This window comes from Ipomoea nil, unplaced genomic scaffold (genome assembly GCF_001879475.1).
Source record: "Ipomoea nil cultivar Tokyo-kokei standard unplaced genomic scaffold, Asagao_1.1 scaffold2805, whole genome shotgun sequence".
Classification (NCBI taxonomy): domain Eukaryota; kingdom Viridiplantae; phylum Streptophyta; class Magnoliopsida; order Solanales; family Convolvulaceae; genus Ipomoea; species Ipomoea nil.
In genome coordinates, this window is record NW_017619233.1 from 1,465,528 (window position 1) to 1,481,180 (window position 15,653).

Here is a 15,653-nt window from a genome sequence, read left to right on the forward strand (position 1 = left end):
ATGTCTAATTGTACTTTTGTATTCCTAAATTCAATGATCTCTTTAAAACTTTTTAAATTTAAGGAATTAATTCCACTTACTAACAAGTTTGAAAGCTTATATGACCCCTATTTCATAATTAAAAATGATTGTGATTTTATAGGCTCACTTATGAATACATCATTACTTTATTACTTCATTTGTTCGTTACGAGATTGCCCTTCAAGTTTCAGCGCAAACAATTCACATTGATACTCGCATGTGCCATGATTATCAACAAAATCCAGGGTCAAACACTAACTCATGTTTGGTTATTGCTGAAAAAATTGGTGTTTAATCACGATCAATTGTATGTGGTTTTTTTCCAAGTCACCCATCATGATGGCCTGAAGGTGTTAGCTCTAGACGAGGATGGACAAGATTTTGTTACTACTACCAATGTCGTCTACAAAGATATTTTCAATAATGTGTAATTCGAACCAGTACGGTGATATTATATATATATTTTTTCAAATATCACATTTTTGTTCAAAGTTATACAAATTCTAAACACTGATATATAAAATCCCCAAAATTTCAGCACCGAATACTTACATCTACACGTTAGTTATTAATTCAACAATTATTTGATCAAACTCAAACAATGATAATACTACAAAACATAATTGATCCAAATTATCTTTTCAATTACACTATATAATATTTGATATTATAATTTATATAATTATATATCGATTCAGATATTCTTAAAATATTGTAGCAAATTCATTTCTTGTCTCGGGTGAAAATAGTACTCCGTAATTAGGAGTAAAAAAGAAATAAAATTCAACGGCCGACCGGTGCTGACGTCCCCACAGTGGCTTCCCTCTTTCTTTTCCACTTCCCCGGTGAAGGTTGATTAGATCTTTAGATCTCATATCTCTCTCTCTCTCCCGGTCTCTCTTTTCATCTCTCGCTCTCTCATCTTTTCTCCACTTTTCTTCGATCCGGTCTGTTCACTCTCTCTCTATTTTTCCCTTTTTTCTCTTTCAATTACTGTTTGAGTATTATTTGGGATATTGTTTAGGTTTCATTTTCTGATTTCTTCATAATTACCTAGAATTACCCTCTTCTCCCCAACTGTTATACATTTTTCTAGGGTTATTGTTTCCATTTTCATCATTAGCACCTGGATATCTGAGAAATCAAATGGCTGCTCCGCCCGCTAGAGCTCGAGCCGACTATGATTACCTCATCAAACTCCTCTTGATCGGCGACAGCGGTGCGTGCCCTAATTTGTATTTTTTTTTTTCTTTAATTGGCTTTTGTATGTTTTTGCCTGTACTTATTTGTGTTTATTCTATCGCGTGAATGCCTACTGATTTCTGTTGACTGATTTATTTCGAGTTTTTGATAAATATGTTGTTGCATTCCAAATTGGATCTTAGTGGCGTTTCACTGTTTATTTGTCGCTATTATTTTGGTCTTTTCTTCAAATGTAATTGGTATTAAAATGTTTATTCATTATTTCAGTATCCGAAGCTTCTGGGTCCATTTGGGTAGGTATTGTATGGTGATTTTTGGATTGAGGATTTTTAAAGTTCTCCTTTTTGTCTGTACTATGAATTAAGCCTATGCGGGTTGCTTGAGAAATGAAGTTCCTTTGATGTTTGCAAATTTGAGGATTGTGTGGAGATATTAATTCTGCCAGAAGTCTAGAATAAACTGGTGCACATGCTTTCTTTTTTCCTTTCTTTCTGTCGGGTTATTAAGGGCCAAGAATTGAAATTTCTTTTTAAATTTTTATATTTGATTATTTGGAAACTGAATTTATCTTTTGAGGCTCTTTTATGCTTGTTTAAGGTAAGGCTCTTTTAACTTCTCAGGGAAAAAAAAATTATTTGACTTGCAGAAGTCTATTTTGTTCTAGGTGAGGATAACATTGAAAGTACGAAAGTTTTCTATATATTCTATAACATTTAGTTGCAGATATACAAATATACAATCTAAGCTTAAGTTTAATCCAGTAATCCAGGGTCTTTTTGAGGAGATGTATCGTGTGTATAAGATGGTGATAAACTGCATTTTGACTTTTGGAGAACTTTGATAGCAAGTAAAGCAGAGGACGTTGACATTAGTCAATGAAATAAAATAAACTGTAGCAAGCCAACCTACTTTTGTAATATGTTATAAAATTTAAGGTGCTTCCTTGTTCTGCCATTTGTTTCTTAGTATTGATAAAAGTTCACCTGACTTTTGAATAGAAGTACAGGTAGAAAATTTCTGAGTATTTTAGGGAGGGGTCATATCTCATTCCAAGTTTTTTCTTTTAAGTTCAAACTTCTGTCCCTGATTGGAGCTACAAGATGTGGTGGCCATCAGTTGCATTTCTGTTTATGCTTTGTTATTCCTTGTGATATACTGACGTTTTCAGTCTAAATGCGAATTTCAGGCGTGGGTAAGAGTTGCCTTCTTTTACGTTTCTCAGATGGTTCCTTCACCACCAGTTTCATTACTACCATTGGGTATTTATTTTTAACTTTTAAGGGTTATTTGATGCTTATTGTTCATTATGGGTCAATATCTAAAGGAAAAAAAATTGTATTAAAGAATATAAATTCCTTTTGTAGTGAGGAAAAGGCTTAGTTTAGTGATAAAAGAAATCACTTCTGAACCAATGTCCATAGAACATTTGTATATACTTACTAGAAAAGGTCAAAGTGGTTGTGAGAATGTTGATTCTAAGTGTTTCATTTCTGCAAACTGATAAAAAAAAATTATGCAGCATTGATTTCAAGATAAGGACTATAGAGCTTGATGGAAAACGGATCAAACTTCAAATCTGGGATACTGCTGGTCAAGAGCGGTTCCGAACAATCACTACTGGTAAGTTTGTGTTCATGATTACTCTCCTTACTAACATTGGCTAAGCAAATGCTGCAAAAATTTATCTGGGCAATTCAATTTTAATCATCCCAAAAATGTTGCTAAGAGGAAACAATGTCACAGGAAAACAGAAAACAAATCTTGGAGTGTGCCTGGTGTACAAAAGTGGTGTTATTAAAAGAAAATATATTGTTTATTGGTCTAAGATTTCTGGTTCCCCTACTTCATGCCATACTAATTAGTAATTACATCTCTATGGCTGTATATCTATTGTTATGGGGCTAGAAATTGGAACTGAGAAGAGCAGAGGTATTATATTCTGGATGGATGGATGCTTCCAAACGATTTTAAACAGTGCATGCACTAAGTAAAAATTGTAATCAGACTTTCACATTATCTCAAAATTGTAGATGCACTTTATATTGATTTATTAGGAATAAAATGTACTCTCTTTGTTCCATTTTATCTGTCCTACTTACTATTCATCGGTCAAACCAACTCTTTCTTTGTTTATTTTCTTTAGTACTTTTTACTCATTTTTAAAATTGACTTTTTGTGTTTAGTAGTACTTTTAGTGTAGTTTCTAAATATATAACTTTTGTATACTAATACTAAACTTAATATTATGAAAAATTGAATTAAAAATAACTTTAGTCAAGCCTCGTTAACTGAATCAGACACATAAAATGGGACGTTGGGAGTACCTTTCTATTGGAACTGCAGAAAGTACCCCAAATTTGTATCTGATTTAAAAATGGTGTGGGCATTCTTTGGTGTATGTTTATGAAATGACTTCATGGTGTTCTTTCCCTCTCTACCTCTCGAAAGAAAACTCTGTAGGAAGCTATTTATATTTGTGCTTTTGGTCAGTACATATGCACAAGGGAACATATTTGGGGCTTGGCTTAGTAATAGTGGATGTTATATATTTCTCTACACTGTGTTTTCCTTAAATTTCCTTAGAATATTTTTTCCATTCTATTTGAACACTAAGCATCTTCACTTGTTAACATTCATCATGCAGCTTACTATCGTGGAGCCATGGGTATTTTGTTGGTGTATGACGTGACTGACGAGTCATCATTTAACAGTAATTCCACATATGCTTTTATTGCCATCTCCAATGTTTATCCCCATTTATTCTCTGTAAATGTTCCTCAGTGCCCCCTGTCCCTCCCTCTACAACAAATCCCTCTCTATTCACTATACCCTTCCAACATTTTGTTAAGTAATTGACTGACTATATTAGTTGGCTCCTTGGATTTTTGCACGTTTAGACATCAGGAACTGGATTCGAAATATTGAACAGCATGCTTCTGATAATGTCAATAAAATTTTGGTTGGGAACAAGGCTGACATGGATGAAAGCAAAAGGGTGATGCATTTTTCCTCTCTTTAGCATGTGTATACTTGTGTACTTGCTTGCTCTTATTAGCTATTCTTTGACTGACCGCATGTGAACCTTCCTTTTTTAGGCTGTTCCCACTTCCAAGGGTCAAGCACTAGCTGATGAATATGGCATAAAATTCTTTGAGACGGTGAGTATTATGGAACTTGTCTTGGCCTTGTAGGCATTGGGAGTTACTAGCAAAGCATTTCTTAATTTCTATTGGCAATTTTCTGCAGAGTGCCAAGACCAATATGAATGTTGAGGAGGTTTTCTTTTCAATAGCTAGGGATATTAAAAAAAGGCTTGCCGAATCCGATTCAAAAGCTGAGGTACCTGAGCCCCTTCTTTATTGTTTCTTACTTTGTTGTGATGGATGAGAATTTTTGAAAAAAATGTTCAAATTAGCCCCCACACTACACACAAAAGTGCAATTAGGCCATCAAACCCAAAAAATGTGCAACTAAGTACCTCAACTGTCAAAAATTATGCAGTTTGACCAAATTTGACTTGTTCCTCAAGTCATCGTTGATGTGGCGGTCATTCTATTAAAAAAATATTATTTTTTAAATTTATTTTAATAATTTTAAATAAAATAAAATAAAAAACAAAAAAACCCACCCCTCCACTTCTTTGTCTCTGGCCAAACGAAGCGTTTTCTTCGCCTCCAGGCCGGAGATGAAGAGTTTTCTTTGGAGACAAAGACGGGGAGGTTTCTATTTTTTTTTAAATTTAAAATATTAAAATAAATTTAAAATAATAATTTTTTAATAGGGTGACTGCCATGTTAGCAATGACTTGAGGAACATGTCAAATTGCATAATTTTTAGATCGTTGAGGGACTTAATTGTATTTTTTTGAGTTGGATGACCGAATTGGACATAGACAAATTTATGTTACAAATTGAGTGAATAGGAATTATTTATTGGGTTCAACAAAGAGGAAAAAAAAAGTTTATGTTTCCTCTAAAAATGAAGGATAGGGCAATTAACTGCATTTTCTCCCCTGTGACAATATATTTTCAATGTTACTATCTTGAAATCTTCAATGCCTACTTGCTAGCCATGCTTAGTTGGCTTAATCCTTTCCATTCTTTCAGCCTCAGACCCTGAAGATTAACCAACAAGACCAGGCAGGAGGGTCAGCTGCTGCAGCCCAAAAATCATCCTGCTGTGGTTAATCAATCTGCAAGCTTGTGGTGAAGATAGGGTAATAGGAGATATTTCCTCTATGGCGACCATTTTGGTTGGAGGATCTGATCTTATCTGAAAATTGTTAGTGTTGGTTGTATTGCTTGACATCAAACATCTCAGTATCGACCATTTTGCATTATCTCACTGCTCTTAATTTTGGGAAAAAAGTATTTTGATAGTACATACATTATGTTCAATTCTTTTTGTGGAGTCTGCTTGAATTGTGCATTTTAGAATGAAATTTACTTGCAATCCTGCTCCAGTCTTGAGATTATTGGAATTTGGTGCATTTTCCACTTGTGGTTTTTGTGTTTTGTAAAGAGATTTTACATTCAAAGAACCAAAAAATGTTAAGTCTACAAAATTTCTAGAAGCTACAGGGTACAATGATAAATACTTTGAGCTATCAAAATCATATCACTTCTTGAACACCTTACCCTACCTAGCATAATAAACGAGTGTACTACCCTTGTTTTACAGCTGAAGTAGTATACTACACACACCTTTATCTTCATCTCAAAAGCCTAAAAAATTCCAGGGCATTGGGTAACGACCCATCCAGGTCTAATCCATTGAGAGAGGATTGAATCTGCCTCTCCATAGGGCGGTTATTGACATATCTCAAGCATGTAAAGTATTTTGCGAAGAAACTCAATATATTATTGATTCCATAAAAGGTAATCTTGTAGATACGGTAACAAATAAAATAAGTTAGCCATCCATGGTATCCTAGCTTATCATCGATCTGTATTGTTTAGAAAATTAAAGCATCAATTCAAACAAATGTTATTAACATGCACTTACCAACTCAGAAGTGAAATTATTCTCAATGGATCAAGTTGCTTTTATGTTTGGATTGCATCTATACTACCTCAACACCCAACTAGTCATTCTCTTTCTCCGGTAATCATATCTCGCTCTATTTTGTACTCCACAATTTGTGGTCATCATTGTCACAAAAAATTGCCTCTTCAAGGGCTAATGCTTTTCCACCGACGATCAAATGTCCTCCATCATACAACTCTACAGGTCGAAATTATTTTCCTTTGTGGGTAAAATAATAATATGCCTCATTCATTCTCCTTCCATCCTTAGACTTCTCCTAGTTGTGTGATAATGCAACTGCATTTGCAATTGAACACATTTTCTATATATACTCAATAACAGGACGCCCACTTAACGGATTTTTTTTTTTGCTAATTTTGCTTTGAGCATACAATACTAGTAGTTAAGCGTTCCAAACCGTACGAGCTGTTGAAGCAGAGGATATCAATGGTTGAATTGTATTAGAGCAGCTACTCAGTATGGCGCTGATGACAACTTAATCTTGCCTGTACTAAATGGTATAACAAGGATTGGTTGAGGTTTGCCTTGCATCAAGAAATTGTGCAGGTGCTTTGATTGTATATCCTATATAAGGTGTAATCAAATGAGCGAGTATTGAATCTGCCTTCTCCATACGAAAAAATTGAAGGCGGTTAGTTTGGTAGTAAAGTTCGTAGGGGCATTTAGCTGGGTAACTGTGTTTTAGAGGTCATAGACATATCACAAGTAAGAGGGAATTTTTTTTTTGTTTTTTTTTTTGTTTTTGTTTTTGGTTCTTGTTGGAGTATGTTAGGCTCTGATACCATATAAAGTATTTTGTGAAGAAACTCAATATATTATTGATTTCATTCAAAGGCTTTAATTTTATACAAGAATTGTACAGAGATAAAAGACAGCCTTGTAGTTAGGAAGCAACAACTAGCTCAAATAAGAAAACAAAGAATAACACCTCGCCAATACTAACATTAATTTTATCACATATCATCAATCAAATTTGGAGGTTGAACTCATTTTTTAAGACCACGCAATTTTAATTCTGAAATAATTTTAATCAAACTCACATACATCAAATTAAAAGAAGTTAGCTGCCCATGGTGTCCTAGCTTACCATCAATCTGTGTTGTTCAGAAAATTAAAGCATCATCAATGGAACTGGTTGCTTCCAGGTTTGAATTGCATCTATACTTCCTCAACAACCAACTAGTCATCTTATTTCTCTAGTAATGGTATTGCTCTCTTTTGTACCACACAATTTGGTGGTCGTCACTGTCACAAAAAATGCCTCTTTTAATATCAGTGCTTTTTCACCGTCCATCAAATGTCTTCCCCCAAACAGCTCTCTAGATTGAGATTTTTCCCCTTTGTAGATAAACTAATAATATGTTATTGTGAATAATAATAATAATAATAATAATAATAATAATAATAATAATAATAATAATAATAATAATAATAATATGTTATACGTTGAACATCTCACTGGTGTTCTATTTTAGTTGTTTATATTTTGAATTTAAGAGAATTATGGATGTTGTGTATTCAATTGTTTTGCATGTGGTATTTGAGTATTTCTCATTCTATTTTTATCATTTGTATATACTTGTACCTAACTTTCTGGTACCAGTTTTGGAAAGTAATATTTTAGCCAGGTGTCCAATGCTTAGTATATTGTAATTTAACTCTCCATGGATAACTTATATAGATAATATAGGTTTTAGTATACTTGTTGTTTTTCTTTCATTTTGATCTGTTTCATTGGCTTCTGTACACTGTCATAAAATTTACATCTCATTTAAATTAGATTATAAGTTGTGTCATATGGTTATAGGGGTGTGTATATCATGTAGGGAAGTGTCTTCTATATTTGGTCATTGAAGATTAACCTTAATACCTTATGCTTGTAATAAGCACTTGTATAATATTTGAGGCAAGTACTGTCCCCTTAAGATATGGATGATCTACTTCGGAGTGTTAATAGTGTCGGGTTTGATAGTTAAAACATTAATAAAGTAGTGTACAAGCAAAAAATGATCATTTTGTGAATAGAAATACATCAGTTTGATTTGAACATTCAACAATCATATTTTAGATGTTAGATAAAAGTTCACAAATAACATTTGAAGATTAGTGTTACTATAAATTGTAATGGTGGCCAAGCACTTTGTGCACAGATGGCACACGAGTTGGACTCTCATATGGGAGGTTGTGAGTTCAAGCCTCAATTGTAATGGTGAAATTAGGTAATATTTGGACAAGACTATGGAGGACCTGGACTAGTTGGTTTGATGTACGAGTCCTCTCATGGTCGAGACCCTAGCATGCAAAGAGGTTCTATCCTGGTTGAAGGATCGCATGATAACTTCTATTCACTTGAAAATTGATTGCTCAACTCTACACCGTATTTTAACCTTCGATCTTATGTTTGTTTTGTTGTAAGTCACTGTAGAAACTTTATTCACTCTATTTCCAATTTTACTGTTTGTTTAATTCCTAGAAATGCTAATTTCATAGCTCATTCTTTAGCTACTAAAGCCTATTCACAGGCTGATTCATTGTATTGGGACTGTGTCCCTCATGACGTTGTTTCATTTCTTCTAGAGTAATCTATATTGCTCATTTTACTTTCAAAAGAATATGTGATTGTGCAAGCCTACTTCAGAAAATTTTCTTCCTTTACTAAACATGTAATGTTTGCAATCCAAGAATACTGACATCTGCATGGTCTTAATCCTTAAACTATGTGATAATATGATATGTTTGTGTGTCTGCATTTTTTGAATTTGCTAATTTCTTGATTTTAATTTGTTTTAGCTTTATAAAATTATGAAAGAGCATAAGAATCCTAAAGTTCTTAGTGAAGACATACTATGGATGGTCACATCAGTTGATGATTTTGACGTCTCTTCTCTAAAACTTAAGGTAATCTTAGCCACCCTACTATATTATATTTGGACAAACTGTGCATCGATTACAAACCAATTTGGATGTTTTGTTTCTAATTGCATTTGCATTGCCAGGATGAATTTAATTGACTTTTGCAAAGAAATTGGCTTGCAATCCAGTGCTGCTGCTGGAATGCTACCATAAAACTTATTGGGACTTTACACAAATTTGTTGGTCCAGGTGACATGTCTGCTTTTGAAAGTTCTGAATAATTTGAGCGCCTTGCTAAGGCTAAAATGAACTTGACTTTCCCTTTGTGCAGATATAAGGGATTCCTGTTAGATGTAAAACCTGCTCTTCTTAGTGCTCTCGATGCAGATTTAATTATACAATTATGTTCATTTTTTAGAAAATAAATCAAACATACCAAGATAGTTTTATAAAATGCAACCAAACACTGGTTATAAGAATGAAATACTCTCTATCAGAGCTTATAGTAAATGTGACATATGTACTGAGCCTTTAACAGAGATATCAGAGCTTATAATAGGGGTGACATATGTAACATCTAGGGTGACATATGTAACAGCTTAGTAGAGTTTATAGTAAAGGTGACGTATATAACTCAGAGCTATCAAAGCTTATAGTACGGGTGGCGTAGATAACTGAGCCTTTATCAGAGCTTATAGTACGGATGATGTAAGTAACTAAGCCTCTATCGGAGCTTATAATAGGGGTGACGACTGAGCCTCTATCAGGGATATGTTTGACAAACTCATATCAATGGTATCCTCAGAAACCAGATTTAATGATACAATTCTGCTCATTTTCTAAAAAATTAACCAAACATACCAAGATAGTTTTATGAAATGCAAACAAACAATGATTATAAGAATGAAATGCTCTTTTACTTGTTTTCATAGTGAATAAAATAATTAAGAAACAATTAATCAAACAGAAGTCATATTTAAACATAAAATTATTAAGTTATAAGAATACTTTTAAAAAATACAAACCTGGAAGTTATCATAATGCCATATTTATGTGAAAAACATTTAAAAATAATGAATTCCTCTAATTACAAAATAAAGAATAAAAAAATAAATTGATGGACATCCTATTTTGGCAAAGTGTGTTATTATTTGCTATTATGTTGATATTCATATTAATTATTTAATTAATGCATTTGCGAGTACTTACAGAGTTATCCCGCGGTTCAATCTTCATATTAGGTATAGACTTAGAGTGTACACAACGGATCGAATAAGTGGTATATGTTTGGACTTCAAATGCGTTTAGGCCTATAAAATATACGTAGCATATTTCCTTAGTCGTTAATATCTTACCGATAAAGAACCATATCCAAGTTTTTAGGTTTTGAGTATGTTATAGACGGTGAACCACGGTTGGACGAAAATTAAAGAATTTTTAAAATTAGAGACAGATAAGTATGGAAAACAAATACTAGCTGCCATAAGAGGAGTCCAATATTAGGGGTGACGTATGTAACTGAGCTTCTATGAGAGCTAACGTATGAAACTAAGCCTCTATCAGAGCTTATAGTAGGGGTGAAATATGTAACTAAGCCTCTATAAAAGCAACCCGAGCTTATAACAGGGGTAACGTATGTAACTCAGAGCTATCAGAGCTTATAGTAGAGGTGAAATATGTATTGAGCCTTTACCAGAGATATCAGAGCTTATAATAGGGGTGACGTAGGTAACAGCTATGGTGACATATGTAACAGCTTAGTAGAGTTTATAGTAAATCTGACGTATATAACTCAGAGCTATCAGAGCTTATAGTACGGGTGACGTAGGTAATTGAGCATCTATCAGAGCTTATAGTACGAGTGATGTAGGTAACTGAGCCTCTATCAAATGTTATAGTAGTGGTGACGACTAAGCCTCTATCAGGGCTATGTTTGGCAAACCATATCAATGGTTTCGTCGAAAACTAGATTTAATGATACAATTCTGCTCATTTTCTGAAAAATCAACCAAACATACCAAGATAGTTTTATGAAATGCAAACAAACACTAGTTATAAGAATGAAATACTCTCTTACTTGTTTTCATAGTGTGTGAAAATTCATCTTGTGTGAATAAAATAATTAAGAAACAATTAATCAAACAGAAGTCATATTTAAACGTAAAACTATTAAGTTATAAGAATACTTTTAAAAAATACAAACCTGGACATTATCATAATGCCATATTTATCTGTAAAACATTTAAAAAATGAGTTCCTCTCATTATAAAATAAAGAATAAAAAAATAAATTGATGGCCATCATATTTTGGCAAAGTAGGTTATTATTTGTTAGAATTAATTCACACAATGGTCCTCCAACTATGGCAGATCTATTCTAATTTTGTGGGTTGAAAAATCTTGTTAACCCAAACTTTTGTGCTCATTTTATTCTTAAAATGATTTGTGAGCAATGAACGGATGATAGAAATTTGATGATTATGGGAAGAGTACCATTGATGGTTGTGTGGAAATGGGAAGCTATTTATTCGGTTTTACCAGAAAAAAAAAAGAATAAAAAAAGAATAAAAAAATGAAAAAAGATGAAAAAGAAATTGAGATATTGAAAGTTGTTTTGAGAGTTTATAAGTGAAAAGAAAGAGGGAGAATGAAGTAGAAGTGATGGCTTGTTTTGGTAGAGTTCATTGCATTGGTAGAATACAGTTTCTTGCTCTTGATATGGTGAAATTATGGCTCTACTGATTCCTTGGACTTTCTTTGTAATTCCTTATATCCTTTCTTTCTTAAACCACATACCCTTGGCCCCATTACAACCCAGAAATAAAGACTTTTTGACTCATGTTTTTCATATAATTTTGGTAGTGGAGTTTTGGTGGACAAGCAAGCCTATGGCAAGTGCACAACAGAATAGAGTTACAGAAAAGTATATCAAACTATACCACTAATATCTCATGACTAATAGACTAGTCACATAAGACTTATTTTATTGCAATATAACTCTAAACTAAGATAATAATAATAATAAAGAGTTTTTTGCACTTTTGGTCCCACGACTATAGTGGCACTAGCAGAATTGATCCACGACTTTTGAACCTTGCAATTTTAGTCCACAACTATTGATTTTTTTGCAAAAATGGTCATTCCGGTCACTTTTTCGTCAAAATTCCACCGGAAAAAAAATTCTCCATTTTTAACAGGGTTAAAATTGACATTTTACTTATATCAACAAAAAAATAAATAAAACTTGACATTTGACTACATACTAACAATATTACTGAGCGTGCAAGCTGTGAGCTTCTCCATTTTCTCTCATCTTGCTGATGAGCTTCTTAATCTCATTCTGAGTGATGAGTTTTTACTCCTCTCCATCTTACCAGATTTCCTCTTGATCTCCTCCATTTATGTTCCTTCATTACAGCTTTGTTTGCACATGTTCTATCTCTACTAACTTCTAGAGTGATGAGCCTTTACTCCCTTTCCTCCTACCATATTTCCTCATGATCTTCTCCATTTAGTTACTTCATAACAGCTTTGTCTGCAAACCACTTATTATCTCTACCCACTTCATCCATTTTCCACAAACCTCGTACTTTAAATGAGGCACATCCAAGCCATACATCCTTCAACCCTTTCTCACTACAAATTGCCTCGCAACCTCCCCAAACACTGCCATCACACTATGGCTTCCAGCAGCAAACATCACACGGACTTGGCGGATGATTACTCAGCAATGTCGTTAAGAGACGAAGAAGAAGTCGAGTTCCCCATCGATGATGGCGACAACACCGACTCCGAACTCGATACTCCCTTCATCCTTGTTGGAAAGCTTCTCACAGAGAAACCAACATGCTTCAACTTTCTGAAAGACACCTTGGCCTCCACCTGGAGACCCAAGAAAGGGATGGTTGTAAGAGAAGTCTCAACATTCTGATTTCATCCTCAGTAGCTGATTCAATAGACTTGATTCCCTGCAGTTTGATCTTATCTTGATGTAAAAGATTTATTGTCATCACTTTTTGATGTTTTTATCTCCCTCGTTAAAGGTTCAGCGAATCGATTTGCACACTTGTCTTTCCATGTCTGATTGTAGAGTTTGATCTGTCCACCCCCCGATTTATTGTTAGCTCTTTGTCTGCTGATCTTCATTAATGAAATCTTTTAATTTTTTTCTTTTATTTTTTAGATAAGTCAAATGTCAATTTTAGCCTTGTTAAAAATGAAGAATTTTTCCTCCAGTAAAATTTTGACGGAAAAGTGATCGGAAGGACCATTTTTACCAAAAAAATAATAGTCGTGGACTAAAATTGCAAGGTTCGAAAGTCATGGTTCAATTCTGCTAGTGCCACTATAGTCGTGGGATCAAAAATGCAAAAAACTCTAATAATAAATGTAACAATAATAGTAACACTAACACATATGTCACCCCAACTGTTACATACGTTACCCCTACTATAAGATTTGATATCTCTGGTAAATGCTCTGTACATATGTCACATCTACTATAAGCTCTAATAGCTTTGAGTTACATACGTTACCCCTATTATAAGCTCTGATAGCTCTTATAGAGGCTTAGTTACATATGTCACCCCTACTATAAGCTCTGATAATTGTGATAGAGGCTTAGTTTCATAAGTTAGCTCTGATAGAGGCTCAGTTACAGACGTCATCCCTAATATTGGACTCCTTCATATGGCAACTAGTATTTGTTTTCCATACTTATTTGTTTTTAATTTCAAAAATTCTTTAATTGTTGTCCAACCGTGGTTCACCGTTTATAACATACTCAAAACATAGGAACTTGGATAAGATTTTTTATTGGTAAGATATTAGCCACTAAGGAAATATGCCTCATACATTCTATACGCCTAAACGCATTTGAAGTCCAATCATATACCACCTATTAGAGCCGATGTGTACACTCTAAATGTATACTTAATAGGAAGATTGAACTTCCAGATAACTCTGTAAGTACTCACAAATGCATTAATTAAATAATTAATATGAACATCGACATAATACCAAATAATAACACACTTTGCCAAAATAGGATGGCTATCAATTTATTTTTTTATTCTTTATTTTGTAATGAGAGGAACTCATTTTTTTAAATGTTTTTCAGATAAATATGGCATTATGATAACGTCTAGGTTTGTATTTTTTAAAAGTATTCTTATAACTTAATAGTTTTACGTTTAAATATGACTTTTGTTTGATTAATTGTTTCTTAATTATTTCATTCACACAGAATGAATTTTCACACATTACGAAAACAAGAGAGTATTTCATTCTTATAACCAGTGTTTGTTTGCATTTTATAAAACTATTTTCGTATACTCGTTTGATTTTTCAGAAAATGAGCAAAATTGTATCATTAAATCTGGTTTCTGACGAATTAAATCTAAGAGGAATGTGTTTACGTGTGGAAGGATTAAATCTATACTTAGGAAAAATATTCGTAGAGATTGATTGAGGTTTTAGAATAAATTTCATTGTGTCACATTGATATCTCTGGTAAAGGCTCAGTACATATGTCACCTCTACTATAAGCTCTGATAACTCTAAGTTACATACGTTACCCCTATTATAAGCTCTGATAGGTTTTATAAAGGCTTAGTTACATATATCACCCCTACTATAAGCTCTGATAGAGACTTAGTTACATACGTTAGCTCTAATATAAGCTCAGTTACATACGTCATCCCTGATATTGGACTCCTCCTTATAGCAGCTAACAATATGATTTTTTAAGTTTGGATTAGCTAGTGCTTTAAAATTTTTGTTTAGATTTTTTGTTTATTCATATTAGTCTTTAGATGTCATTATATTAAAATCAATTGCTTTAATTTTTTATTTTTGTATTTTAAAAACTTTTATGTCCATTTTAAAAAAAAACTAATCAAAATGTATTATTTACATTTACTCAAAAAAAAAAAAAAAACTGTATTGTTTAGATATACCCCAAAAAAACAAGCTGTATTATTTAAGTTTACCCAAATAAATAAATAAGTAAATAAATAAAACTAAACAAACTATATTATTTACATTTATCTAAAAAAAAAAAAAAAACTAAACAAACTGCCACCTTTTTAAAAAAAAAAAAAAACAAACAAACTGCCACCTAAATACAAATGGAAGGAAGGAAAAACAAAACAGAATCATATTTATAATCTTAGGTTACACAAATAAAAATGTGAAATAATATAATAATGTCATTATTAATTTTTGCATAATATCATCATATCAAATGCAGTAGGTTGTCAACCAGTAAAAAAGATCCTTTCGCCCCTTAGCACCCATTTTTTAATCAGTTAATACAGCAGTGATATAGAAAGAACAAAATTGTCATAGAAGTGAAAAACCATTGGTAAAACATATACTCCGTAAAACATTAGGAAAAGTGCAGTCATCATTTTATCTATCGAGATGAACCACAACTACCCATGAATCGAGTGTACTTACACTCTCTCATGTGTTTTTTTTTATTATCACTAAGACATTTTAAAATTTTTGTGAGAACATCCTGCCTACAAA

General features: G+C 32.9%; 1 protein-coding gene across 2 annotated transcripts; it reads left to right on the forward strand.

Moving 5' to 3' along the window:
- The first annotated feature begins 836 nt into the window (after positions 1-836).
- LOC109158269 (ras-related protein RABE1c-like) lies at positions 837-5,683 on the forward strand. 2 transcript variants are annotated; one of them, XM_019306177.1, is made up of 9 exons: positions 837-968; positions 1,118-1,240; positions 2,411-2,483; positions 2,744-2,844; positions 3,869-3,934; positions 4,122-4,219; positions 4,320-4,382; positions 4,471-4,563; positions 5,331-5,683. In XM_019306177.1, the coding sequence occupies exons 2-9, from the start codon at positions 1,168-1,170 to the stop codon at positions 5,409-5,411; spliced, it is 648 nt and encodes a 215-aa protein (XP_019161722.1). In that variant the 5' UTR covers positions 837-968; positions 1,118-1,167; the 3' UTR covers positions 5,412-5,683. The 2 variants fall into 2 exon arrangements, with proteins under 2 accessions (XP_019161722.1, XP_019161723.1); XM_019306178.1 differs by having other exon boundaries at positions 837-1,240.
- Positions 5,684-15,653: the final 9,970 nt, after the last annotated feature.

Coding starts and splice junctions, on each gene's coding strand:
- LOC109158269 (XM_019306178.1), top strand. CDS start 1,168: ATGGCTGCTCCGCCCGCTAGAGCTCGAGCCGACTATGATTACCTCATC. Junction 3,935..4,121: donor TGACGAGTCATCATTTAACA/GTAATTCCACAT, acceptor TTGCACGTTTAG/ACATCAGGAACTGGATTCGA. Junction 4,564..5,330: donor AATCCGATTCAAAAGCTGAG/GTACCTGAGCCC, acceptor CCATTCTTTCAG/CCTCAGACCCTGAAGATTAA.